The sequence below is a fragment of the Ictalurus punctatus genome, chromosome 3 (assembly GCF_001660625.3).
Source record: "Ictalurus punctatus breed USDA103 chromosome 3, Coco_2.0, whole genome shotgun sequence".
Classification (NCBI taxonomy): domain Eukaryota; kingdom Metazoa; phylum Chordata; class Actinopteri; order Siluriformes; family Ictaluridae; genus Ictalurus; species Ictalurus punctatus.
The window spans coordinates 26,591,303-26,617,708 of NC_030418.2; the positions used below are offsets into that span (position 1 = coordinate 26,591,303).

General features: G+C 38.4%; 1 protein-coding gene across 4 annotated transcripts; it reads right to left on the bottom strand.

Annotated features, from left to right (window-relative positions):
• Positions 1 to 293: 293 nt before the first annotated feature.
• rufy2 (RUN and FYVE domain containing 2) lies at positions 294 to 26,406 on the bottom strand. 4 transcript variants are annotated; one of them, XM_017464421.3, is made up of 19 exons: positions 26,278 to 26,406; positions 25,572 to 25,738; positions 20,513 to 20,686; positions 19,626 to 19,743; positions 15,010 to 15,111; positions 14,410 to 14,533; positions 13,878 to 13,942; positions 12,951 to 13,016; positions 12,781 to 12,850; positions 12,588 to 12,689; positions 11,929 to 12,045; positions 8,618 to 8,785; positions 8,413 to 8,510; positions 5,751 to 5,870; positions 5,549 to 5,678; positions 3,853 to 3,947; positions 3,706 to 3,754; positions 1,886 to 1,966; positions 294 to 1,247 (listed from the first exon to the last, which is right to left on the bottom strand). In XM_017464421.3, the coding sequence occupies exons 2-19, from the start codon at positions 25,645 to 25,647 to the stop codon at positions 1,104 to 1,106; spliced, it is 1,899 nt and encodes a 632-aa protein (XP_017319910.1). In that variant the 5' UTR covers positions 25,648 to 25,738; positions 26,278 to 26,406; the 3' UTR covers positions 294 to 1,103. The 4 variants fall into 4 exon arrangements, with proteins under 4 accessions (XP_017319910.1, XP_017319909.1, XP_017319908.1 ...); XM_017464420.3 differs by having other exon boundaries at positions 25,572 to 25,836; positions 26,278 to 26,403; XM_017464419.3 differs by lacking the exons at positions 25,572 to 25,738; positions 26,278 to 26,406 and adding an exon at positions 22,826 to 23,381.

Consider the following 26,406-nt stretch of genomic DNA (forward strand, 5'->3'; position numbering starts at 1 on the left):
TTTAAATGGATATTCTAGGTATTTATGCAGATAGTAGTAGATGCTGCACTGCAGCAGTGATTTAAAAATTAATTCAGCTAAATACATGCAGGAGGCAACTTCAGATTTGTTCATATTATTTGAGATATAACTTAAATCTTAAAATTCTGACTGAAATTTGTACTACAAAACTTGCAAATACAGGCAGACATCTTATCAGAGTTTGCCTTCATGCATAAAATACTAGTTCTAAATTTTAGTTGTCTAATCTTACCCAAGTGTAGAAATGAATAAATAGGAAAGAGCACAGAAACTGTAAGTATTCACTTTAGTGATTAAAGAAATGTACACAATTCCATACATCTTAATATTCAAAAATTATCATTTTAGCAACTGTTTCCATAACAGTTTACATTTAAACTCATTAAGATGAACTGTATTGAACATTCAAGGCAAGTAGCAGTCTAGATTTGCACTTTATGAAACATGTTTTGGCATCTAAGTACAGCCTGTAATGTACTATAGTGTGGAATAATACTTTGTTCAGGACGTCGTGACTGCTATTTCATGGAACCGTCCCAATCAAATGTGAGCAGCATTGGAAAAACATTAGTGCCTTATGAAAAAACTTTGCCTATTTGAGAGACAGGCACACATTCATTTTAATACAAAACAAACTTAAATAAAATCCCCACCATATTTCCCTAATACAGTGTTTCATTTTTTTTTAACACTATACAAAGATTGTACTGTTCACCCTGCGTTCCTCAGAACAGAGACTGGAATGTCGTTCACCTGTTTGGAGTATTAATACACTTTAGTGCTGCTCAGTTGTAGTGCTGAAGGCAGTTGATTATCTTTATATAATTAAGAAAAAGAAATTAAAAAAAAATACAAGGACTTGAACCAGTATGTTCACCAGACCCACATCCTTCACTGGGCACTTAACATTAAATGGCTACCTCACGTCCACGGGGAGAACTGCCGTGTGAAATGTAAACTTCAAACACTGGGAAACAGCCGTTTTGGTCACTTGTGTTATAGCTTGACACACTGCAGGAAATCACGGCACTCTGGGTTAAAGCCAAAGCCGGCCGCTTGGGCAGCACACGCTGATGTACGTCTTATGTGGCATTGGAGGAGCAGCGCTGGAGGAGTAGCGCATGGCATGTATCACATACTCGCACAGGCTTCGGGGAAGCAGGGAGGGGTAACTCGTTATCTGAGCAAGCATTGCAGAAGATTTCCCCGCAGTTCCTACAGTGATGCTGTGAAAGGAGGAAAGAGCAGTGATGAGAATGACGCAAACTGCGGCGGAGCCTTTCACTGGAGTTGCATGACATTCTTTAACTTATTATGGAGAATGTGTCATAGATCTTTTCGTACTAGAACCGACCCTATAGGTCATTTCATTCTTAGAATAATAAACAGACCAAAGTTGCAAAAAACATTGAATATATTAGTCAGTCCCTCCAGGATTTTGTGATTTTGCAAAATGACTGCAGATTTTCTACGGATTTGGGCCAAGATGAGTCATGTGATGTCATCACAACATGCATTCAGCCAAAGCCCTCTTCGTTTCATGTGCGTCGAACATGAGAACAGCTAAAAGATCTCGTTTACCAACAAGCATCACTGTGAAACAACGTGCAATTTCAAAGAAAAAAAAAAAACAATGCAAGTTACAACAAATTTTGAAAAAAGCCGCCATAAAATCGAGCATTTTTGGCCACATCACAAAAAAAAAAAACTTGATGAAATCCTGTACGGACTGACTAGTGAATCTTTTCATAGGTCACTTAACGTTTCAATGAAATTTTATTAAATCATTTCATTTTCAAAATACAACATTTTTTGGGGAGCGTAAAGAGTAAAGCACAGGTGAGTTGTGGTTTGTGGCTCTGACCTTTCTCCTGGAGATGGAGAACTCTTTCTCACAAAGTTTGCAGTGTGTGGCATCTTTGTCCTTAAGCCATACCTGCCCACCCTAAAATTACAACCAGCATACAATATAGCCAATCTGCATCAATTACAGCTACAATTAATAATGCATCGATCCCATTTTCGATATTTCTGATGTCAGAGCTCTGAGCATCGTCCAATGGTACTGAGGAGTTTGAGCATTTGAATTGTGCTTGCTTGTTTACACTTAATACAGAATGAGATTTAAAATATTATTTAAATGATGTAAGTTATAAATTGTGTTAAGATTTTGTCTTGATCATTATTTACTGATTGACCTACGTGTTACTAATGTGTACGAAAAGTCAGGAACCAATCTGAATCAAACTACATATACTATTTGTATTAGGGATGTCACAAGAACCGATACTTCGGTACCAAGTCAGTACCAACATTCTTAAAAGGTCACAGTACTTGTTTTTTTGCAGTCGTGTTGGTACCGTTGGTTATGAAGGTACTAAGGTTGCAATTCTTCTGGAACTGATGGGGCAGCAAATACCACAAGTGGTGAAGAAGAAGAAGAAGAAGAAGAAGAACGCCTACAAGCACACGGGAAAAACTACAGAAAATGGTGACAATTTTAGCTCCACCCCGACTTGTTGAGAGGCAGAGAAAGGAACGCTCATTGAGAGGAAAGGTAGCATTAGTTGCAGGTTTACAGCCGATGCTATCGTTCATGTCAAACAAAGCGAGGAAACACCTGGAATTTGGCGAAGCACCTGAAAGACGGTCCTATATTATATTTGTTTGAGGCAGCTGGCATTGTGGCTGTGAAACCAGCTAACGTTATGCTCCATGTGATGTTAGCGACAGCCAGTTATTTGTTAACGACCCTAACACATTGCAGTGTTATAAACTACCTCCGAATGGACCACCATGCATCGCCATTCAGCCCGTGTCCTGTCAGCTAAATGTAGCCTAATGTCACTAATAATTATTCAAATGTGCATGCTTTTAATAAATCTTTTTGGCCTGCCACCATATCAGTGAATTTAAACTAATGCTTGCATTCAGTGTATAAGAGGGGTGTGTGTGTGGGTGTGTGTGCGTGCGTTGCACGTTTAGGAGTGCACCTTAGCACTTGTGATTAGCACTTAGCACTGTTTTATTGGTCATTGTCAGACAGTGTTTGATAACTAAAATATCCCCCCTTCTCCCTCTCTTTCTGCCAGTATTAGCCAGAGGAGAATGTCCTCCAGGAGTTTTAAATTTTATTTTAAATTTTTTATTTATTTTTATACCACACTCTGGTATCGACTTTGGTATCGAATACCGTGTACTTTTGGTGGTATCGGTACCGACTACTAGATTTTTGGTTTCGTGACATCCCTAGTTTGTATTTATAAACACTTATGTATATATTAATTTTTATTTTACAGGTGAAAAAATGACTAACAGTGGATGAAAATGTAGAGATCGTGTTTCTTGGTACTTGGTACACTTATTGGTTCCTGACTTCTCAGACACCCTGTATATCCAGCACAGTTACACGCATTTGGTAAAAACATTACACTAACTGCCTGAAAGGAGATTAACAACACAAAATAAGGCAAAAATGTTATTTTGTAGAAACAAATGTGTCAAACTGGAAAATATTACAAATGTCCTCCAATGTCAGTCCAGAGCTTCAGGCTAACGTCAGCCACAGTTCCTATTCTCAGTATTGGCTCGATGCATCACTAGTTAAAGCTTGCGCTTCATAATCAATCACAATTTGTATTTCTGAATTCGATCAGAATTCAACATGTTTGTTGAAGTACATACCTGAAGTGCTTTATTGGCCTCCTTTATGTCTTCGATTTTTAGTTTTGATCTAATACGAAACACAATTGGTACAATACGGATCACAGTGATTTTCTCTTGAAGTGTAAACAATAAATCCAGTTCTAAATAATGTGACTGAGAACTCACTCGCTGAGTTTGCAGCCCAGCTCTTCTAGTGCCTTTTCTTGTTCCTCACAAATCCCCTTCAGCTGCGTGTTCTCATCCTGCAATCTGTGAAACTCCTGAAACAGCACACCAATTTACACTCCATTACCATCAGCATGAGACCTGATTTCATAAGTAAAGACGTATGACCCTATAACTACCCTCAAAAAAGTAATCATTACTGTTCATACTAATGCATACTACATATACAGTATGTAAAAACAGTGGGTATTATGCTGGCATGGTTTGGTTGCACTTGTCCCTTTTGAGGGAAGAGTCATAGATTCTTCTGCCTGTAATTAAACATTTGTATTCTGATGGGTCTGGTCTCTTCCACAATGACTCCACCCATATCTACAGGACAAGAGGGCTCACTGAATGATTTGATGAGGATGAAAATTATGTAAATCATATGATATGTTCTTGACAGTCACCAGATCTCAACCCAGTTGAATACCTATGGGAGGTTTTGGAATGATTACACTCTCCCTCCAGTGTTCTTCCCTCCAGTATAGCTACAGAGAATGTGTTTTCCTTGTCCTTGTCACCCGTCTGTCTCTTTATCAACTGACTTGCAGCGACTCTTCTCTCAAAGGGGACAAGTGGAAGCCCACGTGTACTTGTTATGTGCATCCACTCATTTTATCAGTATTTGCCATCCATTATTGCGAGCTTGCATGTATATGTATGTATGTGTGTGTACACGTGTGTGTATACACACAGAGCCAAGAACAAAAGTAGGGATGGGTGATATGGACTTAAATCTATATCACGTTTTTTTCTGGTATATATTGTGATAATGAAATATCAGTGATGATATAAATATAGTACCATGCACCACTGTTTTTGGCTACAAGTGATAGCTGTGATCTTCAGAGTGTCAGAAACACAAACACTGATCTAAAGTAAAACTGATTTTCTGTAACCAAACCAGTTCCAGATTGTAGAGTTAGCTCTTCGTTTAGCGATAAACTCCTCCTCAGATTCACGTCCGCCATCCACCGTACTTGTTTTCTCTCTGCACTTGAGCTGCAGTTACACACAGCAACACGTCATAAACTAGTCTTTACCGTTATTATCGCGGGAAGACTAATTATTATTGTGGCGAGAATTTCGACCCGTATATCGCAAACAATAAGATATCACCCATCCCTAAATAAAAGTTAAAATTACAAAGTAATGCATCGTTTTACTTGCTTTAAACTTAACAGTGACTACATTTATATGCACATCAAATTACGTTTAAGGTCTATATTCGGGTTGTAGTCATATTCAGAATGCCATGTTTATATGCATACAGGTATCAGAATATTCCTATAAACATGGCTGTTGTAAGAATTGCCATTCCTAAATACCAAGCCTACAGCTAAGCATCTATTAGACCCACAATTCCTTGTTAAATGAGCATGCGCATACATCTCCTTTCAGTGGATTTTCTGAAGAAGGTGTTTACATGCAACAAATTTCCAATTAAACCAGGCATAATCCAGGGGTGGGAATCAGAATATTGTCTTAATCTGAATTGTGCAATGGGATTATAGCGTTTACACGACTCAATACGAATTACAATATTGCCAAATTCCGATTAATATCCGAATATGGATGTGCATGTAAATGTAACCACTGTCTGTATTTCTCTTCAACATGGTGAGATTATAGAGAAAGCATTTGTTTTGACCTTCTTGAGCACAGTAATTTGCTGTGCTTCAGCCCTCAGTTGGTTGATGGTCTCTTGTTCTCTTTCCAGGTCGTTCTGTAGAGTTTGTCTCCACTCCCTCTCGATTTTCAAGTCTGTTTCCAGCTGCAACCTTCAGAAAACAGGAACATTTCAAATGAAACAGCTCATAACGATTTGTAAAATTTTTAAAACGACAACTTACATCTGCTTCTCTCTCTGGGCAATCTGCTTTTGGAGGCTGTCTGCTTTGTTGGCAAAGTCCTGCTTGAATCGGCGCACACCGTCCTCGGTGCTGAGTCGCTCCCTCTCCGCTTCCTGCAATCTGGTGTAATTCAAACCAACTGGGTAAAACTGAGGCTCCGATCACAAAGGGTAAAGGGGATGGGAATGGGATGGAACAAATAATAATAAAACTCTAGGGCTAAAACTCAACAAGCAAGCTACCTCATGATCGAACAAAATATGTCCAAAGCCAGATGAAAGGATATATATATATAAAAAAAAAAAAAAAGCTGCACAGAAATCTGAAAAGAGGTCAATTTAAAATGTAAGCGCATTGGGTTCGTTTTACATTAGCTGAAGCAGTTGGACGTTTATTATCAAATAATTCACAAAATAAATCTGTGTCATTATTTTAAAAGGTCAAATTTATTGATGATCTGGATAAAAGACAAAATTAATCATAGTTTTGCCTTAAAATTGTACATTAGTACACTTGCCATGTTACAGTGCCATGAAAACAAACTTTGATGAAATCATTAATTGATCAAGTGGAAAAAAACAATATCAGTTAAACAAAACCCTTAAAAAAAAAAAAAGCCACTATAGGGAAGTAAAACCGGTTACTTTCACAATATTTATACTACCAAACATGTTTTGTTACAGGAAAAAGAGTAAATGCATCTTAATTTCAGAAAGAAATATCTTTAACGAGTTTGTACTGATGTTCTGTATCTGTACTGGCACATTTTACAAACGACATGGCAAGAGTTCGTGTCTGGCTGAGCAGGTCTTTATCGCTAGTTTCATGTTTAATACAGGAAGAGTTTTTAAAACATTATAATGAGGAGAGACAAAAAAAAAATGGCGTAACATGAGTGTTAAACGGGATAGTGGATGAGGAGAAAGAAGAGAAAAGAAAGGGGAAGAACAAAAAGGGAAAGAGGATGTAAACATCAGTGAATTTCCATGTCATCCAAAGCTTTGAAAAGTCGTTTAGCAATGCATTCTTTAAATAAGCACAACCGAGATGGTGGTAAATCAATGAAGAAGAAAAGGGAAAGATGGTGTACGTGTGTGTGTGGACAGAGACAGGTCTGCTCTGACAGCATCACGCCACACAACCGAATAACAAAAAACACTAATGCATGAGTGGCCAGATGGAAGAAAGAACTTCAGTACTAATACGAAAAACACAACATGCAGAAATAATGTGCATGCCAGTCTGGCAGATAAGAAATGTTGGAGCCTATTTAATCAGGTGCTGTTAGACTTACACTGACCTTAGTCAACATTAGCCTAATATGCACACACACACACACACACACACACACACACACACACACACACACAAATACATATATCCAGAGGTGCATTGTATGTACATTGCATTCTTTATTTTTTTCTTTATTTTTTTTAATAATAATAATAGTCTCATGATTAAAAACAGTTACATTTTGTATTCCTCTTGCCCCCCCCTCAATGAAAGAGCTGTGTAATTGTAATATTAGTAGTAGGGCTGGGCAATTTTTTCAATTTTTTTTTTTCAGATTTTCCCTCCATCCATCCGTTTTCTGTACCATTTCTCCTACACAGGGTTGCAGGGACTTGGGGTACAAGGTGGGGGACACCCTGGACAGAGGGTACATTCGCACACACTCACACACCACAGACGATTTGGAAATGCCAATCAGCCTACAACGCATGTCTGTGGGCTGGGGGAGGAAACTGGAGTACCAGGAGGGAACCCCTGAAGCACGGTGAGAACATGCAATCTCCACACACAGGGAGGAGGTGGGAATCAAACCTCCGACTCTGGAGGTGCGACGCAAACATGCTAACTACTAAGCCACCATGCCCCCTTGTTTAGTTCTTACATAATGCAATTAGAACTAACATAATTTATCCAAAAAAATTTATTAGAATAGACTTTGGAAAATGTAGATGTGCAAAAATAGTAACAGTACTATCTATAGCAATTAGTGCAAACAATGGTTCTTTTAAATAAAGGATATTTAAATGAAAGATTAATTAAATAAAGGATATTTAAATGAAGGATTTTTATGAAAGAATTCCCACTTACAAGGTAAGCTGAATGCAGCATTAAATTTTACATGAACATTTCGACCTTAGTGATATTTCTACCTTATTTTGCTAAGAGCTTAGTCCTCAGCGAGGTGCTGCCTGTTTATCTTGCCTGTTTATGCTGCCTGTTTATCTGTGCATCTTAATTTCAGAAAGAAATATCTTTAACGAGTTTGTACTGATGTTCTGTATCTGTACTGGCACATTTGTGTACGATGTGCACACAGTGTTTTGGTGTATCGCTGGCTGTACGATGCGTTTATCTGGTTAAGAAGGCTGTGTCTTGCTTCTTATTGGTTTAAAATTTGAATAGCATTTGTAGAATTTGTTCAAAAAAATTTTAATGGAAAAATGTTTCTATGTGAAACATGTACAATCTCGATTAGAACAGTTTGAAAATCGCGTTAAAGCATTAATTTGCATTATCTGAATGAATTGTGAAAATCGCCCAGCACAAATTTTGTAGTAGTTGTCTCCTAAAAGCTGTTTGCACCGGTGGAATATAACTTAGCATTACGCCAGACAAAACATCATTCGGTACGATATTAAACGTCACTCACCTTTGCTCTAGCTGTTTCATCGTAGCAGTTATCTGATTGGTCTTCTCCTCCAGTCGTGCAATCATGTCGTTCTTCTGCTTCATGCCATCATCAGACGTCTGGTGACAATTACAGTAAAGGATTATTTTTACTGTGTGGCCTTTATAAATAAAACAAAACAATATAAACTGTTCACATTTAGAAGTGAAAACGGTTGCAACAGTACCTGCATTTTCTGGTACATTTCCACATTGATGGCTTTAACCTCGTCTAGTTGCTGCCGAAGTCCAATCAAAGTGTCCTGCTTCTCATGGATGTCCTTCTCTAAGAGCTTCATGGCCAGTTCCATCTCCTGCTTCATGCTAACCTGCACCACCAGCTCATTCTCCACATCCTACAATACAGTGGCTTCATTTGTTATATTAAAATATAATTGGTTACAAGCAGATTAAAGGAAAAGTCCACCCTGAAACATGTTTATATTTTAATATTTGTGATGTTTGGTGATTCTGGTGCTACTCTGTTGATTGGTGCTGTTATTTCATTATTCCTGTGAGAAGTTAGTGAGTGTAGACGTTGCAGTTACAATGGTGTTCAATAGGAGAAAAAATGTCAGTGAAATCAAACATACGTGATAACAGTCCGGTAAACTTCTAACCCCTTCATTTCTTATTCACCATTTCCAACAACATTTGATGTACAACCCCTGGCAAAAATTATAGAATCACTACACTTGGAGGATGCTCACCTGGTTTTTTATTTCGTAGCAAATAAACAAGTCACAGATATGACACAAAACCGTTTTTGCTTAATAGCTGAACATTCTGGCTTCATGAAACATACCTCAAACAAATTAAATAAAACAGTTTTAATTAATGGCCTATTTTATCCCAACTCAAGTAGAGGAAAAAAAATATGGAATCACTCAATGTTGAGGAAACAATTGTGGAATCAACAACACCACCAAAACAAAACACAATTAGTACTTTGCTGCTCCTCTGGCTTTTGTGACGGCCTGAATTCTTTGAGGCGTGGACTTCACTAATGGAAAACAATATTCTACATCAAGCTGGTTCCAACTTTCTCGAATAGCGGTTGACAGATCAGCTTTGCAGGATGGAGCCTGGTCATGGACCAATATTTTAAATTTCCACCATAAATTTTCAGTAGGATTGAGATCAGGACTGTTTTCTGGCCATGTCATTGAGTTGATTGGCCTTTCCTCAAGAAAAGCTTTAACACTCTTTGCTCTGTGGCAAGATGCATTATCATCTTGAAAAATGACCATCACCACCAAACCTATTTTCTGTCAATGGAATGTGAAAAATGTCCAAATTTCAATGTACACCTGTGCATTGACTGTTGAGATCTCCCCTGGTCCTTTACCCGACATGCAACCCCATATCATAAATGAGTGGGGAAATTCTATTGTTTTCTTCAGGCAGTCATCTTTATATGTTTCATTAAAACGCCACCAGACAAAAGTCCCAACATCATCTCCTTGGCCAACGCAGATTTGTGATTCATCACTGAATATCACTTTCATCCAATCATCCACACTCCATGATCGCTTCGCTTTAGCCCACAGTAACCTTGTTTTATTCTGTTTACGTGTTAGTGCTGGTTTTTGTTTGGCTTTTCTATACGTAAATCCCATTTCCTTCAGCGATTTCTTACAGTTCTGTCACAAACATTGACTCCTGTTTCCACCCATTCGTTTTTCTTTTATATTTTAAAGGCATATTGCTTTGAGTTTTCTATCCTGACATTTGCAATCTTCCTTGGTATACCTGTGTGTTCTCCTTTTATAACCTTCCCATTTTGTTTATACTTTTACCAAATTTTAGACACAGCTGACTGGGAACAGCCAACATCTTTTGCCACACTCCATGTCAGATTTCCTTCTTGTATGAGTTTTATAATCCTTTCCATTGTTTCAACTGACAACTTTCTTGTAGGGGTCATGTTTCCTTTCAAAAAGTCCAAGGTTAGTGTCTGTAAGCACTCTCTTTTAACTGCAGACATATTTGCATTTTTACATTTATGCTGGTATTTGTTTTAGAAATGCAAATTACAAGGTGATTCCATAAGTTTTTCCTTAACATTAAGTGATTCCATAATTTTTTCCTCTATTTGATCTGGAAAATAATATGCCAATAATTTCATTTAATGTGTTTGAGGTAGGTTTCACGAAGCCAGAATGTTCAGCTATTAGAAAAAAAAGGGCAGTGGTAGCTCAGTGGTTAAAATGTTGGCCTACTGATCGGAAGGTCGCGAGTACAAATACCAGCACTGCCAACATGCCACTGTTGGGCCCTTGAGCAAGTCCCTTAAGCTTCAACTGCTCAGTTGTATAAGTGAGATAAATGTAAGTCACCCTGGCTAAGGGTGTCTGCCAAATACCATAAATGTAAGTGATTTTGTGTCACATCTATGAATTTTTATTTGCTATGAAGTAAAAAAGCTGGGTGAACACCCTCCAAGTGCGGTGATTCCATAATTTTTGCCAGAGGTTGTAATATTTAATCAGATATCCAAAGTCGAATTAGGAGAGACAGCAAATGCTGGTCTCAAAGTCTCAGAATGCAATGCAGCTATATGCGTTACAGCAGAGACTCAGCTCAGCTAGTTAGTTTTCATCTATGAGATGAGAAACACAATGGTGTTGATGGCAGTGTTCGCATGAAAGTTGAAGCTTTGGAACCCAATATGTTTGAGCAGAGCATATAGATGAGGAGGTGAGAGAGCTGGACAGACTAAAGGACTAAAGTGCTGCTGCTGCATCACTCTAGTGTAAAAGGACTCAATCCCACTTGCACCACTGTGAATATGTAGCCAATTGGCATTGAGGGTAATGTAGAACCCAACATTTCAATGAATGAAGTCCCTACGAAATCAAAACTGAAGTATTGTGGTGTTTATTATGAATTAGTAGCCTTAATTTTAATCTATGAGCTAGTATTCTCCATAACAATAACAAAATTCGCATTTAGAAGATACATGCATTCAAAATTTACAGTCTCTCTCTACCACCAACATGGATCAACAATTTTGATGACATCATTCTGCACTTCAGCTTCTCATCAGAGGCTCTCCAGAGTCTGAAGTGTCCTGCCCCCAACAGTTGTAGGTTTCCTGGCTGTGAGGTAACCTAATGCTATTGGATATTTACAAAGGGGGAGGAGCCACTGAATATGTCCCGTCCTGACTTCCTGTTTCAGTGGAAATTAGGTCAACACATCGATTAACACTGCGTGTTTCAAGGAGCTTCACAGGGACTTTAAACTAAAATAGTCAACTCAGTATTTCATTATAAAATGAATCTTGGATGCCACTAAAGATCACATGTTAAATATAAAGATTTATATGCAAGTTGTTCAGGGCGGATGTTTCCTTTAAGTACACATGGTACAACTGATAACCAAAGCCCATATGTAAATCATTAAAAAATACATGGTCGATCAAGCGTTCAATGTCATGATGTCCTGAATTTCAAAACATACTACAAAAAGACTCTGAAGGTCATTTAAAAGAGACCTGCCGGAGCTGACACTCCTCCTTAAGCTGCCTCCGTGCCTCGTTGTACATTTCGTCCAGGCCCTGCCTGGACTGTTTATAGGTGTCCAGCTCACAGTGTACGTCCCCCTGTGTAACCTATGCACAACAGAGCAACATTTAGCCTCAGACTATTTTTATTAAAACCACACGGAAATTGTGATAAGCCATATTCCATAACTATTATCATAAGCTAATTATTCAGTTTTTACTCCAATTGTCTCACAATTTTGGAAATTTGCAAATTCCCACCTACGAGCGAGCCATCACCAAGGCTAGCATGTTCTTCTTCTGAGACAAGTAAAGCCACCACATCTTTTTAAACTGCTGCACATGCTATGTCAGAAGGCAATGTAACACTTGGAAGAAAGCACCACCTGCCCTCTTCGGCATACATGAGCTCACAGATGCCCACAATTGGCTAGTGTTACTTTAACTGACAGGGGAGAGAGAGTATGCCATCTCTTCTACCCAGAGAGCACAGTCAATGTTGTTCTCTTAGGCTCCTGGCCACAGATGGCTGTGGCTTCTTCGGGATTTGAACTTTAATTGGCTTTGTATTCATTCAACCTAATTAAAGAGCAAGAAAATATACGTTTTTTTATTTGCAGAAAAAACACACGACACACTCAATGCAGTACCTCAAGACGCCGCTGAGCCTTCATGATAATTAATGAATTCTCATTTCTTAGCTGGTGGTTCTCTTCCTGTAGTTTGATGATGTTGTTTTTTGCTATTGCCAACTACAGGAGAAAAACAAAACTGCTGAGATCATATCAGGCTTCATAGTTGACGTTGAGAATTATTCTACATCGTTAGTGTAAACTTTCCTACCTCCTCAATGAGTTTGGAATTTGATTTCTCTAACGAGTCCACACGGCCCTGCAGACCTTGAACCGTGGAACTAAGGTGGGGAAATGGAGTGCATTCAGCTTTAAAGTCCTTAAAATAAATATTATCATACACCTCTTACATGCTGATCTTACAGAACAATATATGCTTACTTGAGCTGCCTGTTTAGTTCTTCAACGTAGTTCTTCTGGTCCAATATTGCAGCAATTTGACCATTTCTATTTAACGAATGATAAAGTAGACTATTATTAGTCTTGTAAAATACTCCACTTTGAACAAAGTAATGTTCTGTGGTTCTTCTCATGGTACAAAAAGAAGACTGTATATGAACATCATATACGCATGCAATTAGAGCTGCACAATTAATCACATTTTAAAATCAAATCTTATCTTTCACTGTGTGGGTGCATACTCATCTAGCCTGATAATTTATGAATACATGTATGTATGTATGTATGTACAATATGTAGTGATAATTTATTATAATTGCATTTTTACTGAATATTTAAAGGATACACTTAATATATATCCATCCATTTTCTGTACAGCTTATCCTACACAGGGTTACGGGGAACCTGGAGCCAATCCAGGGGACTCGAGGCACAAGACAGGGGACACCCTGGATGGGGTGTCAACCCATCGCAGGGCACAATCTCACACACTACGGACAATTTGTCACACACAAAGTGCCAATTAACCTACGGCGCATGTCTTTGAACTGGGGGAGGAAACCGGAGTACCTGGGGCAAGCCCCCCGTAGCACAGGGAGAACATGCAAACTTCACATAACCCCGGTAGTGCAAGGCAAACGTGCTAACCGTTTCCACCATTTTGAATACAAAACTATAGGCTTATAATGTACAATATAAAAAAGAAGGCCTGGTTTCTGTTTATGTAAAATTATGTAATAAAATTCCTTTGGTCCCAGAAAATTCTGATGAACAATCTTCATTTCAATATTAAACGAAAGCCCATTTTTGCCATTATTGTGCAGCTCTATATGTCATAATTTAGAATAACACTAATACATATTAATTACAATTTCATTAACTTTCTGGAAGAATGAAATAACTTCTTACCTTTCTTCACTTCTGTAGTCATCAATGTCATTTTTTAAGTACATGGAGAAGTCAATCACCCCGACCTGAAGAGTTCATATAAATTAAGGCAAGTTAAATAGAAATGATAGAAAACTGAGATTTACTTTCGTACGATTTGTTACATAAGGAAATATACAGTACACGTGTTCTTTACATAAAAATCTACCACCACTGGGTGGCCTAAATTTTCTACAGCAGATGGTGCTAATCTGCTTAAATATTTTCCAACCAATCTATAAATGTTCCCAAAATTAAAAAGCCTCTTTGAAGCACATATTACCTTTTCTGAATGTAGGAGCTGTTCATTTCACTTGACCACTTATGTTACCTTTATATACAGTAAAGCACCTTCACCTGTACTTGTAGTATAAAATGTATTAGGCTCAATAAATATAGTTTTAGAAAATCTAACCAAAGGAATCATCTGAGCACTATAAAATTGACATATAATCAGATAGCTAATAATATGGTCCCTAGTAGAAGAAAACAAATCCAAGAGGATTCCCCATACTTGGGTGTCCAAGTCCTCGCCCTTCACACACAGGTTGGCATCAATGACGTTGAGTCCCACCAGGAGACCAACGATGACGGCTCCCTCCTCCTCCAGCATGACTGCTGAGCTTTCATAGAAATCACTAACACAACACAAAATAGCCAACAATGAACTTATGACATTGACTCATGCTTCAAAAACAGCACTGACAGTGGGAGCGGTAGCTTGGGAACACATTCCTTAGCAGGAAATAAAGTGTCAAAATCCTATGCAGAGGACAAATAGATTTACACCGGAGTACTTCAGACGTTTCAGCTATTCTGCTCAATGTCCTATTTGATCGTGAACAAGGAAATTTAATTCACTGCTTTACATTTACAATCCTGAAGACTCCATTTACTGTGCTATTTGCATGTCCTCCACTTTCTCAACAGCTCATAAAAAAGCTTAATAATTACCAGAAGAGGGGAGTTTTTTTTTTTTTTTTAAAGAAAGTATTGAGCACACTGAAAGGCTTCCGCAGGACTTGGATTAAGACAATGTAAAGATCTTAAAAACATACTGTAGATTAAGGTCAGCACCATGATGCATGTAATGGTTAAATTTAAAGCTTGTTACCTCAGTATGTCTTTTCTGGTGATGAGTACACGCAGGTAGTCTGCTAATCTCTTCTGCATCAGTGCCAGTCGCAGCCAAGCCCTCGCTCGGCCCAGTGGAGTCCTGACAAAAGTGCATACGGTACACACCTCATGAGGACCAAAAAATCCCTTTTCTAAACAATCCACAGTCACCTCAAACCCTGTGTACTAACAAGCTGAGACATTTGGTGCAAACTGAGGATAATGTGTTGAGTACTGATAATAATTAAGTAATTTACAATGCAGCGAACAAGTATGTCTTGTGTTTTTGTGTATATCGCATACTAAATAGCTTTAGATGAAATGAAATACAACATGAAAAAAGGCAGGCTGAGTAAACAAACAATAATATTTTTATTTACTTTTTTATTGAAGAAGAAAAAAAAAGTGATTATCCCCCTTAAATGGATGCCATTTTTGCCCTTTATTGCTGCAAGAGAGGCCTGTAGATGCTTTGATGCTGTTCTTGGGTGACTTCCAGGATGAGTAGTTGCTGTGCTCTTGAAGGAATTTTGGAAGGTCAGCCACTTCTGGGAAGGCTCACTACTGTGCTGAGTTTTTCCATTTGGAGATAATGGCTAATTTGCCAGAGCCTTTGAAATAGCTTTGTAACCCTTCCCAGACTGATATATTTCAGTAACCTTCTTCCTCACTATTTCTGGAATTTCCTTCAATTTTGACAGTGTTACTGGGTAAGACCTTTTAACCAATTTCATGCTGTTGAAAAAGTTCTATTAAGTGTTGATTTGATTGAACAGGGTTTGCAGTAATCAGGCCTGGTTGTGTCTAGTCCAGCTGAACCCCATTATTGATGCAGTTTCATAGATTTGGGGAATTAGTAACCACGGGGCAAATGCATTTTCACACAGTTGGTATTGAATAACTTTTTTGCTTCAATAAATAACTATCATTTAAAAACTATATTTTGATTTTACTCAGGTTGCCTTTGTTTTATCTTAAGACTTTGTTTAAATGTCTGAAACAATGTAATATGAGATACACACAATAAATATGAAATCAGGATACTTTTTCACAGTACTTTAAATGACTGGAATTACAGCCAGCATTCATATCTGATGCCTTTATGTCCTACGTTTTTGCACTGACACACAGGTGAAGGTTTTTCAAGTCTTTAGCAGGGAACAACAGACCGACAGCAACATGTTTAGGTTAGACACAACACAAACCACAGCGAAAACTTTCCAAACCCCTAACCTAATTAATCATTTCAAAAGTGAAATACTTGAAGAAAGTAAGGCTGCCAGCACTAGCAAAAAAGAAAAAAGCAGTAGAAAAACACTGTTGTCTATCCATTAGAGATAATACTTTACAAGGAAATGTTCTTTCCCCTTTTATTAACAGCAGTGCATGTTTATAGTAATGTTATGTCTGATTTAGTTGTATCCTAGCTATGTACAGTTCATCAGTGGGACATCTTTAAGACAAAATCTGACACTGTCTGCACTTTGTATAATAATAGCTTGTTATAAAGGAGCACAAAAGGAAAGCAACCAGCTGTAGTTATCAGCTCTAGCAAGGTGTTAATTATTGGCTCTCATTCTCAGCCCAGAAATCTTATATACTGTAAATCTCTTGACTTTGTGTTATGGCTCCTTGCTAGACATTTATTATGCAGAACAGGTTTATGCCTCTTACATCACAGCAATTTGCAACATTTACAATTTTTTTATAGATTGATTAATCACACAATGCATGTTCTATCTGCTTATAAGTACATTTAATGTTATAGAACATCCCTATGAAACAAGTTAGTTCCTGTTGTCACTTATCACATACTATGGCCACTATGGAGAGTTGGTCTCTCACCAGCCTCTATTTTTTTTCCATCTCTCATATTTGTATAATAATAGCTTGTTATAAAGGAGCACAAAAGGAAAGCAACCAGCTGTAGTTATCAGCTCTAGCAAGGTGTTAATTATTGGCTCTCATTCTCAGCCCAGAAATCTTATATACTGTAAATCTCTTGACTTTGTGTTATGGCTCCTTGCTAGACATTTATTATGCAGAACAGGTTTATGCCTCTTACATCACAGCAATTTGCAACATTTACAATTTTTTTATAGATTGATTAATCACACAATGCATGTTCTATCTGCTTATAAGTACATTTAATGTTATAGAACATCCCTATGAAACAAGTTAGTTCCTGTTGTCACTTATCACATACTATGGCCACTATGGAGAGTTGGTCTCTCACCAGCCTCTATTTTTTTTCCATCTCTCTTAAAATAAATAAGACAAAAAAAAAAGAATAAGAAAAAACCCACAGCTTGTTATGTTGCAGACAAACCACAAAAGCCACCGCCCTGATGACTTTCCCAAGTTGGAACTTTCTAGCTTTATCTCTGACTGTTACAAAGCATATACATTTATACATTTATGTAACGTCAGCCAAACAAGTCCCTGTGTAAGCTGTTACTCCAGAAATGATAATGTATTCAAACGAGTGCGTTCATATTATAAACCCGTGATTGGCCTTGCAGCCGCAACTGCTGTCAGAGCTGCTGCTAAAGAAAATTAATTTACACCTTCTGACCAACCAGAAACAAGAACTCAACAGTGCTGTGGTATAAAAACAATTATATTGTGGAATCTACTGTCTGTGTTACTGTAAATTAATCTCTAGATTGTGTGTCCAAAATGTACACATGCAAATTCTGAATGAAAATTCATCAGTAAAAGTGAAATATCCTCATACAAAAAAACTGGCTCAATAGAATTCTGTGGCTTTTTATGCTTACAAGTTTCATGTCTGTCAGAGAAACTAAACTGACATTTACACTTCCCCTTTCAGTTTAATATATCTCTAAAGAGAGCTCCTGCACACAGGAAAAGGACTGTTTTCCACAGATGGTTACAGGTTTCAGTTGCCTGTGAAGCTAGCTATTTTGATCTAAAATGAACGTACAGAGAACACAAGAGAACAGGACAGAGCACTTAGAGAAGATCTCTACATGAGTAAATAAATAACATCTAATTAACATTTTAAACACTTGGGTTGATATAGTTTTATTTTGCTATATATATACACATTAAAGCATTTCTCCAGTGTAATTTTCTGTACGACACTGGGTTCAGAATGATTGACAGCCCACAGTTAACATTTGGTGAAGCCTCCTCTGAGACAACAGCAGCACTGAGCATTTTTCTGTAATATCCAACAATGTTACAGACACTTATAGAGGGAGCCTGGGCATTCCTGCACGCAGAACATTTCAAGATCCTTTATATTTTATATTCAGTTTTATGAATGTGGACCGACCTGTTCATTTCAGACTGCAGGTTTTCAATATGGTTCAAATCCAGAACACAATGCTGCTGCAAAGCATAGTTTATGGATAATGTAAACATTCCTGTGTTGATTTGGATGCATGTTCAGGATCATTATCTTGCTGAAAAATCTATAGTCAAGTCTTAACCTCCTGGCAGAGGCAACCCACATAAAAAAAAAGCTTGGTACGTATTTTTCCACTAACTGCCACATGATCTCCTTAACCATCAATGACGCATCAGTGTTATAATAACTAAATTATTTCGGGTACTTTTCCTTCCCCCTCCCCAAACTATGGTGTAACCAGACTCTTCTAACCACAACACACCATTCTAATTGTAGTTCCAATGCTGTTTGGAGACGTTCAGGCACTGCATTTTGTGGGTTGCTCTCTTTACAAGTTTTTGTTCATTAAAACCATTACAATAAGCTTGTTGTTACACAGAGGCAGCATGTAACAGTCGATTTTTGAAGTTTAATTGTTATAACCAAAAGTGAGCAGTTTTTTAATTATTTTTAAATGTAGTCAAAGTGTGCTATGCTCATGTGTCCTTTTCCTGGCAAACGCTCAACTGTTTCAATCTTCTAATTTATTGTGATGGCATATAATGGTATTTAAACTGCTCATTTTAATACATCTATTACCTGCACTGGTCAACGACCTGTCAACCATCAGGGAAAAACAGTAATCCTTATGAGAGTGATTTGTTAAAGTGAAAGGTAGGTAGTCTCTCCAGTTGCTTGAACAAAATTTAAGTCACTGCATTGAATTTTTAGTTTATACAATATTTTCTGGCCCATTCTGCAGACAGATGCAAATAATAATAGAATTAATGCAGAAATTTGCTGAATTTGTATATGGTTTTCACTGAGCTATTATTATTTAATCAAATATACAGTCAGGTCCATAAGTATATGGACTGTGACACAATTTTCAGAATTTTACCTCTGTAGACCACCTCAATGGATTTGAAATTCAGTCCAATGAGTCACCTGTCCGATTACTTTTGAGCCTGTGAAAATGGAGGGACTCTGTGAAAATGGCTGTAATTCCTAAACCGCAATATTTTTTGTTAAACCCCTTAAAGATGAAAGTCTACACTTCGATCACATCTCTATTTCTTCATTTCAAATCCATTTTGGTGGTGTACAGAAGCAAAATTACAAAAATGGTGTCACGGTCAAAATACTTAAGGACCTGACTGTACAACTGCTAAATTAAATTAAAGCTGGTGCTGCTAGCAATAAAATTCAGTTTGCATGATGATTATTATGGCAGTGAGTGACTGTTTGTGTGAGCGTACTTGAGGCCGGGCAAGTCTCGAACACTGGCTGCAATCTCCCCTGCCTCCGGGCAGAGCTTCTCCACCATCTCCAGAGGCCCCCACAGTGACTTGTTGTATCCAAGAAACGTCTTCTTCACTGAAGCAGAGACAAACTAGTTCATTGCCCAGACCCAAATTCTTAATAGCAGAAGCACTACAGAAGCAAGTCGGGAGTTCAATCAGTCAAATGCATTTTCTCTGAATCAGTCCAAACCCTATGATTTCAGTGCTCTTTTCAATAGTGTACTCAATGTTTATAGTGATGACATAATGGGTTCCTATGATTTAGTACCTACTGTACCTCCTGGCATGACTATCTGTCCAATGCTAAAATAATAATAATGACGAATTAAATGTCAGACGTGACTGGCAATAATTGACTTGTGAAAATTAAACAAAAAACAAGAACAACTTGTTTGGTTGTACATAATTCACTTTATGTACAACCAAACTTAAAAGATTTTTCCATTTCCAGACACAGAATAAATGAATGCTACTTTGACTAAATCTTGACACTCTTGATTTTCCGAACGTTGACTAAGAACAAACAACATAAACGCTGCCTCCATTCCTACTCAGAAAGTCAGGCAGATGTCCTCAATCCCAAGTTCAGTACATGGTGTTGTATCGTTATGGCTTCTCACAGCATCAACAATAAACAAAGCAGCAGTTTACTCTTAAATGAGTTACACTGTATATACTAGTATTTGCTTCAGATGAACATACAAAAGACAAACCCTATTATGCTGACAATACAGCTGTTTTGAGGAGTGTAAAAATTAGTCCACAATGATAGCTGATCTGTGTCTGTAAACAACTGTGTATACGTTATACAGGGTGAAGGGGATCTGTGCTGCCTGCGGTACCTTTAAGGCCGTGCTTCAGACAATGCTCCATGACCACAAAGAACTGCTGCAGTGGGGGATAATCAGAGTCCAGCGTCCGACCAAAGCTCAGAGCTGACTCGATCAGACCTTTAATGCTGAGCTTGGCCATGTTAAGCAAGTTGGCCCTCTCCATCGCCATAGGATCCCGGAAGGCTAGGAAACAAAGCAAAAGAGAAACTGCATTTGGATATAGTTTCATAATAAATTATAGTCTGACTGAGACTGTGATTTAATTTTTCTTTTTATTGTATTTTAGTTGTTCAGGAAATGTATTAGTAGAAACCACAACTATACAAACCTCCATCATGTTGCCAATTAGTAGCCAACTCAGCTGACAACTTAATCTTTAACCTTTAGGTAGCTTTGTATGTGCGAGTGTATGTGCTCAATCACTAATGTGTGTGTGAGAGAATTCAGGTGTGAAGCTGTAGATTGCAGAAGGTGTCACATGTCCTTTTCCATGCCTGTTTTGTTTTTTGTTTTTAAACGACAATACCCGAATTCCAAATAAACATATGAGAAATAATGCCTTCTGCACTACACAGTCAAGTGAAAAAAGATTCCATGCCCTTAGGACAACACAAAGAAATTTACAAAGATATTTCACAGGTGTTCCTTCAGTATCGAAAGTAACACAATCGTTCGAGTATTCCCATGTGAAAATATTAATCTATTAAGACATAATTTAGATATTAGTGTAACTATTCTCTAAAACATTTGTCTTTATTAATGCCTCCAACCTCTTTCTCTATCCTCTCAGTAACATTTATTGCACCACCTGCACATTCTTCCTGACGTTTCTGTTCCAACTCTGCCAGATGTCATACACTGCCTTCTTCAGATCAGATCAGGAGATCGAGGAGGACATGACAAGACTTTGTTTTCTTTCTCTTGGTTCTTTTCAAACATTTTTTACCGTTTTGTTTTGGATCACTGTTTTGTTACAGGATATGCTCCCCCCCTTTTTTTTTTTTTTTTTTTTTTTACTTCTTTGATTTGTTTTCCTTTTAAATTAATTGTAAAAAATAAAAATAAAAGTTGTTCTTTTTCCACTCAGAAACCATGCAACATGCAAACATTTTCATTCAACTGTAAGTCCAATAGATTAATGGTTCTCAAAGTGTGGTCCAGGGATCCCCAAGGATCCATGAAGCTAGAGGGTCCGTGATTTATTTATTTATTTATTTTAAACCCCACCATTATCAAAGTTATTTTATTTATTGAGGTTTTTTTGAGCACTTATTGAGCATGTTTGCCTCACACCTCTGGGGTTGGGGACTTGAATCCCACTTCTGCCCTGTGTGCACACGGTTTGCATGTTCTCCCCGTGCTTCGGGGTTTCCTCCGGGTACTCCAGTTTCCTCCCCCAGTTCAAAGACATGCATTGTAGGCTAATCGGTATTTCCAAATTGTCCATGGTGTGTGAATGTGTGTGCGATTGTACACTGCAATGGGCTGGCACCCAGCCTTGTCCCCAGAGTTCCCTGGGATAGGCTCCAGGCTCCCTGCGACCCTGCGTAGGATAAGCATTACAGAAAATGGATGGATAGATTAATTTTTTTTTTTTTTTAAATTTAGCTTGTACGATCGGTCTCGATTGGTATCGGTTAATCTGAATGGATTCACACATCAACGTTAAAACAAATCGACCTATAAATGATAACATTAACTAATGTCTTCCGTTGGACAGAAATTCATTAACAAAGAAAACTATCGCTACAATAAATAATCAGAATATAATTGTTTAAATAAGGAGCCTAATATTTGAATAGTTACACTATGTCCTGAAGGACTTAGTCCAATTTATTTTATTTACTTTAGTTAAAGGGGTCTGCAAAAGGTTTAAGCACTGACAGCAAATTAGGAATCTGCCTCTAACAGCTGGTTAAAGATGTCGTCATGCCTACAGATGTCTCCGAGCACGGTGATTGGACAAAATCTCTACCACGTGGTGTGATACATCCTTGGCTCCATCCACAATGCCTACGGTATATAATAAAGGCTTTTACATCATAAGCAGTGCACTATACGCCCAAATATACACACGCCCGCTATTTAATCCTGCGTTTTGAAATGAATTTGACATATTCAATATTACGTAACGCTGAATTATTTCATTATTAAACGTCATTTGGATTTATCACATAAGCATCATTATAATTAACATCACAACATGCACATCCAGAATAATGTACAGTACAGACTATATTATATGTTTATCCACGCTTTTGTGTTCTTGTTTTTCTTTTCTTTTTTCTCGCTTTTACGTCCTCCCGAAATCACTAAACTCACCCTTGACGCTCCATTCCTCTGAAAAAGGGCACACTTTAGACTCGGCCACTTTAGGCAGGACGTGAATTCCGCTTGAAAGGGTTTCCGAGGCTTTCCGAGCTAAAGCGAATATGGGCGCCTGCCATCTCCCGTCTGTCCTGCTGCTGCTGCTAGCACTAGTGCTGCTCGTGGCTTTCTCACCGCCGCATTTACTCTCCTCCTGCAGCCGAAGGATCCCGAAAACCTGTGATTTGTCTTTACCGGAGTCCGCCTCCGCCAAGGTGAGGTCCTGCTCTGCTGCTGCAGGTGCGGCCATCACTGCCCGGGAACGCGCCTGTCACACGGCCGGGAGGAGCGCCGTCTTCACCTCACTCACCGTGGTGGACATTTTAAAACGACGCAGAGAGAGTTAATAAACCGACAGCTTCAACCCGTGGATACAACACACCTAAAACTGCGGCGTCTATTCATGTAAAAACGACCGTGTGGATAGAAAAGCGCAGAATGGAGGGCTACATGGCAGATTTTGTTTACAGCCGGGGAACAGGGACACAGAGAGAGAGAGAGAGAGGCGTTCACTACCACAGCTCTGCGCGATGACGTCATCCTGTAGAGAATACAGCGGGATCTGCTTCCCTCTGCTGCTGGGATCAAAATCAGTGCACAAACCCAACATCAGCTGTCTGTACACAAATACAGTACTTTCCATAAATGTGCACAGATGTACACTTTCCAACACACAGTGGAAACATTCAGTCACAACTCCTGTTTAGTGTTCACATTTTGAATCTTTAGTTTAAGACTAATGTAGGTCAGGGGTTGTGAAATGTTTCGCAACCCCTTAAAACTGTCAAATCAATCTCCGCGACCCTCTCAATTTAATTGTTTACAATAATATTATGCGTATTTACTGGTGCCCTATTAATTAATATTTTTTAAATTAACAGAACACATTAGGTGTTGGTATTATTTATTTGATTATACCAGACGTTGGTATTATTTATAGGTTTGAGTCACTGAGTTTTGGATTAAACCTATTCAATACGAATGACCACAGAAACAGGCTAATAACTATAAGGCCGCAACAATAAATAAAATAACTTTGATAATGCAGGGTTGTAATTTGCACCAGTGTAACAAAAAATCACTGACCCCATGGATATGCATCACAGACACCATTTTGAGAGTTATAGAATCCTAGGCTAAAGGAAGCGTCAGGCCACTGATGAGCATCATGCACACCAGACAGATAAGCAGTTACTCAGTCGCAGGGTTATTCCTCGAAAAGTACAGAATTTATGGAAATATGAAACACTCATTTCTCACTCATTTCAAACCATTCTGGAAGTATGACATAATATTGACTCAGGCACTATAGTTCCCTATTTTCTGCATTAATGCAGCCCCATTAGTGCATATCCATCCATCCATCCATCCATCTTCAGTACTGCTTAGTATCGCAGAGGAGCCTGGAGCCTATCCCAGAGAACTCTGGGCACAAGGTGGGGGACACCCTATAGGGGGTGCCAACCCATCGCAGGGCACAATCTCACACACATTCATACACTACTAATTTGGAAATGCCAATCAGCTTACAACGCATCTCTTTGGACTGGGGGAGGAAACCGGAGTACCCAGAGGTAAAAATGCAAGCTCTACATGGGATTCAAACCCCCAACACTAATGGTTTGGAGCAAACATGCTAACCACTTAGCCATCAGTCATCAGCTATTAGTGCCGATCACATTTCCTATTTTTTATTGTTTTATAATGAAGGCAATGACCTTCAAAAGTTAGCTCAAATAAGGAATTGACTTTTGTTTACAAATCTTTATGAGTTGAATGAAAGGACTGTTAAAAATAACCCACAAAACTGTGTCAAGTATTAAAAATACTTTTAGTATTGTTTGGAGTTTATGAGATGCTGCTATGTAGCCTATTGCAATGAACAAATGTAGCTTATAGAACATCTGAATACTGTAGTAGAAATCATATTACTGCTATTACTAATTGAATTACTAATAAACCAAAGTTCCTTTAAGACAATTTTATGATGCATGCACAGTGCTTATAGGGCACACGGTGGCTTAGTGGTTAGCATGTTCACCTCACACCTCCAGGTTGGGGGTTCGATTCCTGCCAGTCCAGTCCAAAGACAGTACTCCAGTCGAAAGACATGCATGGTAGGCTGCTTGGTGTGTCCATAGTGTATGAATGGGTGTGTTAATGCGTATGTGATTGTGCCCTGCGATGGATTGGCACCCTGTCCAGGTTGTATCCCATATTGTGCCCTATGCTCCCTGGGATAGGCTCCAGGTTCCCCATGTCCCTGTGGTGTAGAAAATGGATGGATGTTTGTCTATATGTTAAATGCTGACTGAATTGGTAAATCCCCATATGGTTTTTCCTTAAACCATTTTAAGCTCTTGTAACTGAGTAAGAGTACTGTTGTTAAACTGTATCATTGTAAAATATCTTATTTGACTTCTCTGAAAAACAGCAAACCTAATATTAACACTTTATAAATTATGATTAGTGTATTCTCAGTTACCATAGTCGGTGCAAATGGTGACTAGGGACAATAGAGAGATGTTACTTTGAGTTAATGATTATAGCTTCCTCATTTGTGTACAAATGAGACAAATGTAGCTGATTATAAAAACTGGAAAGTCTTCTCTTTTTTTTATCTCACACTTGGATCATTTTGCTCACACTGATGATGAATTAATAGTAAAGAGCAAACCAATCCTATACTGGCATGTCTTACCTTGACAGTAGGCAAGGCGCTCCATGCTTTCACTGTGGGTGATGCCCCAACGATGAAGACTCTGAGGTGAGTACATGACTGCTCCACCTCTGGCCTTCTCCTTTTTCCAGAGTTTTAATAATCCTTAAGCCTCAGCCTTCGGGATCCAGTCCACTGATTCCAGTGACCTAACACACAGAACTGCTCCCTTTAAACTGGTTTTGCAGAAAATTCTCCATTTTAAGTTATATGATGCGGCTTTCTAGCTGAAGCTTATCCATACAAGCTGCAAGACAAGACATAACATGTTTAAACTGAGGATTTTGTTTCTCCCAATCGCCTTAACCTATCTAAGCAGGAAATACTGTGTAATGTTATTATGAATAACTGCTGACTAGGATCTACCATTCAGCAGGACTTACATAGTGAACACAATGTATTCATGCTGCCCTGCCCTTAGTGTCATATGACTCTTGTTTCCTGCATCTCCTTGCTCATGTATTGGGATTAGCACAAATTTGATCTAGAATAAAAACATAGCATTTACATAACCTGAGAACTATGGACACGTGCAAGTTCACATTAAACATGCATACAGACCTATACAAGCAATGCATCTTCTGTGGCCATGAAATGCACACAACCTCACACAAATCAATCAGTGAAGCCACACACACACACACACACACACACACACACACACACACACACACACACACACTCTTACCGCTCTCAGGCTGAACCTGGCTGCATGAAACTGGCTCTGATTGCACTGCCCATGAAATGATGGAGCCTCATTTGGTGCAGTAGCAGTAGACGGTGGGGAGGAGACGTCTCCAGCTGGAACGCAGCACAG

Bases quoted from the DNA above. Each gene is read 5' to 3' on its own strand.
- rufy2 (XM_017464419.3), bottom strand. From the start codon at position 23,120: ATGGCCGCACCTGCAGCAGCAGAGCAGGACCTCACCTTGGCGGAGGCG. The intron at 19,744-20,512 runs GTACCGCAGGCA...TCTCTGCTTCAG, and splicing joins TCTGAAGCACGGCCTTAAAG to TGAAGAAGACGTTTCTTGGA. The intron at 13,017-13,877 runs GTAAGAAGTTAT...TTCGTTAAATAG, and splicing joins GACTACAGAAGTGAAGAAAG to AAATGGTCAAATTGCTGCAA.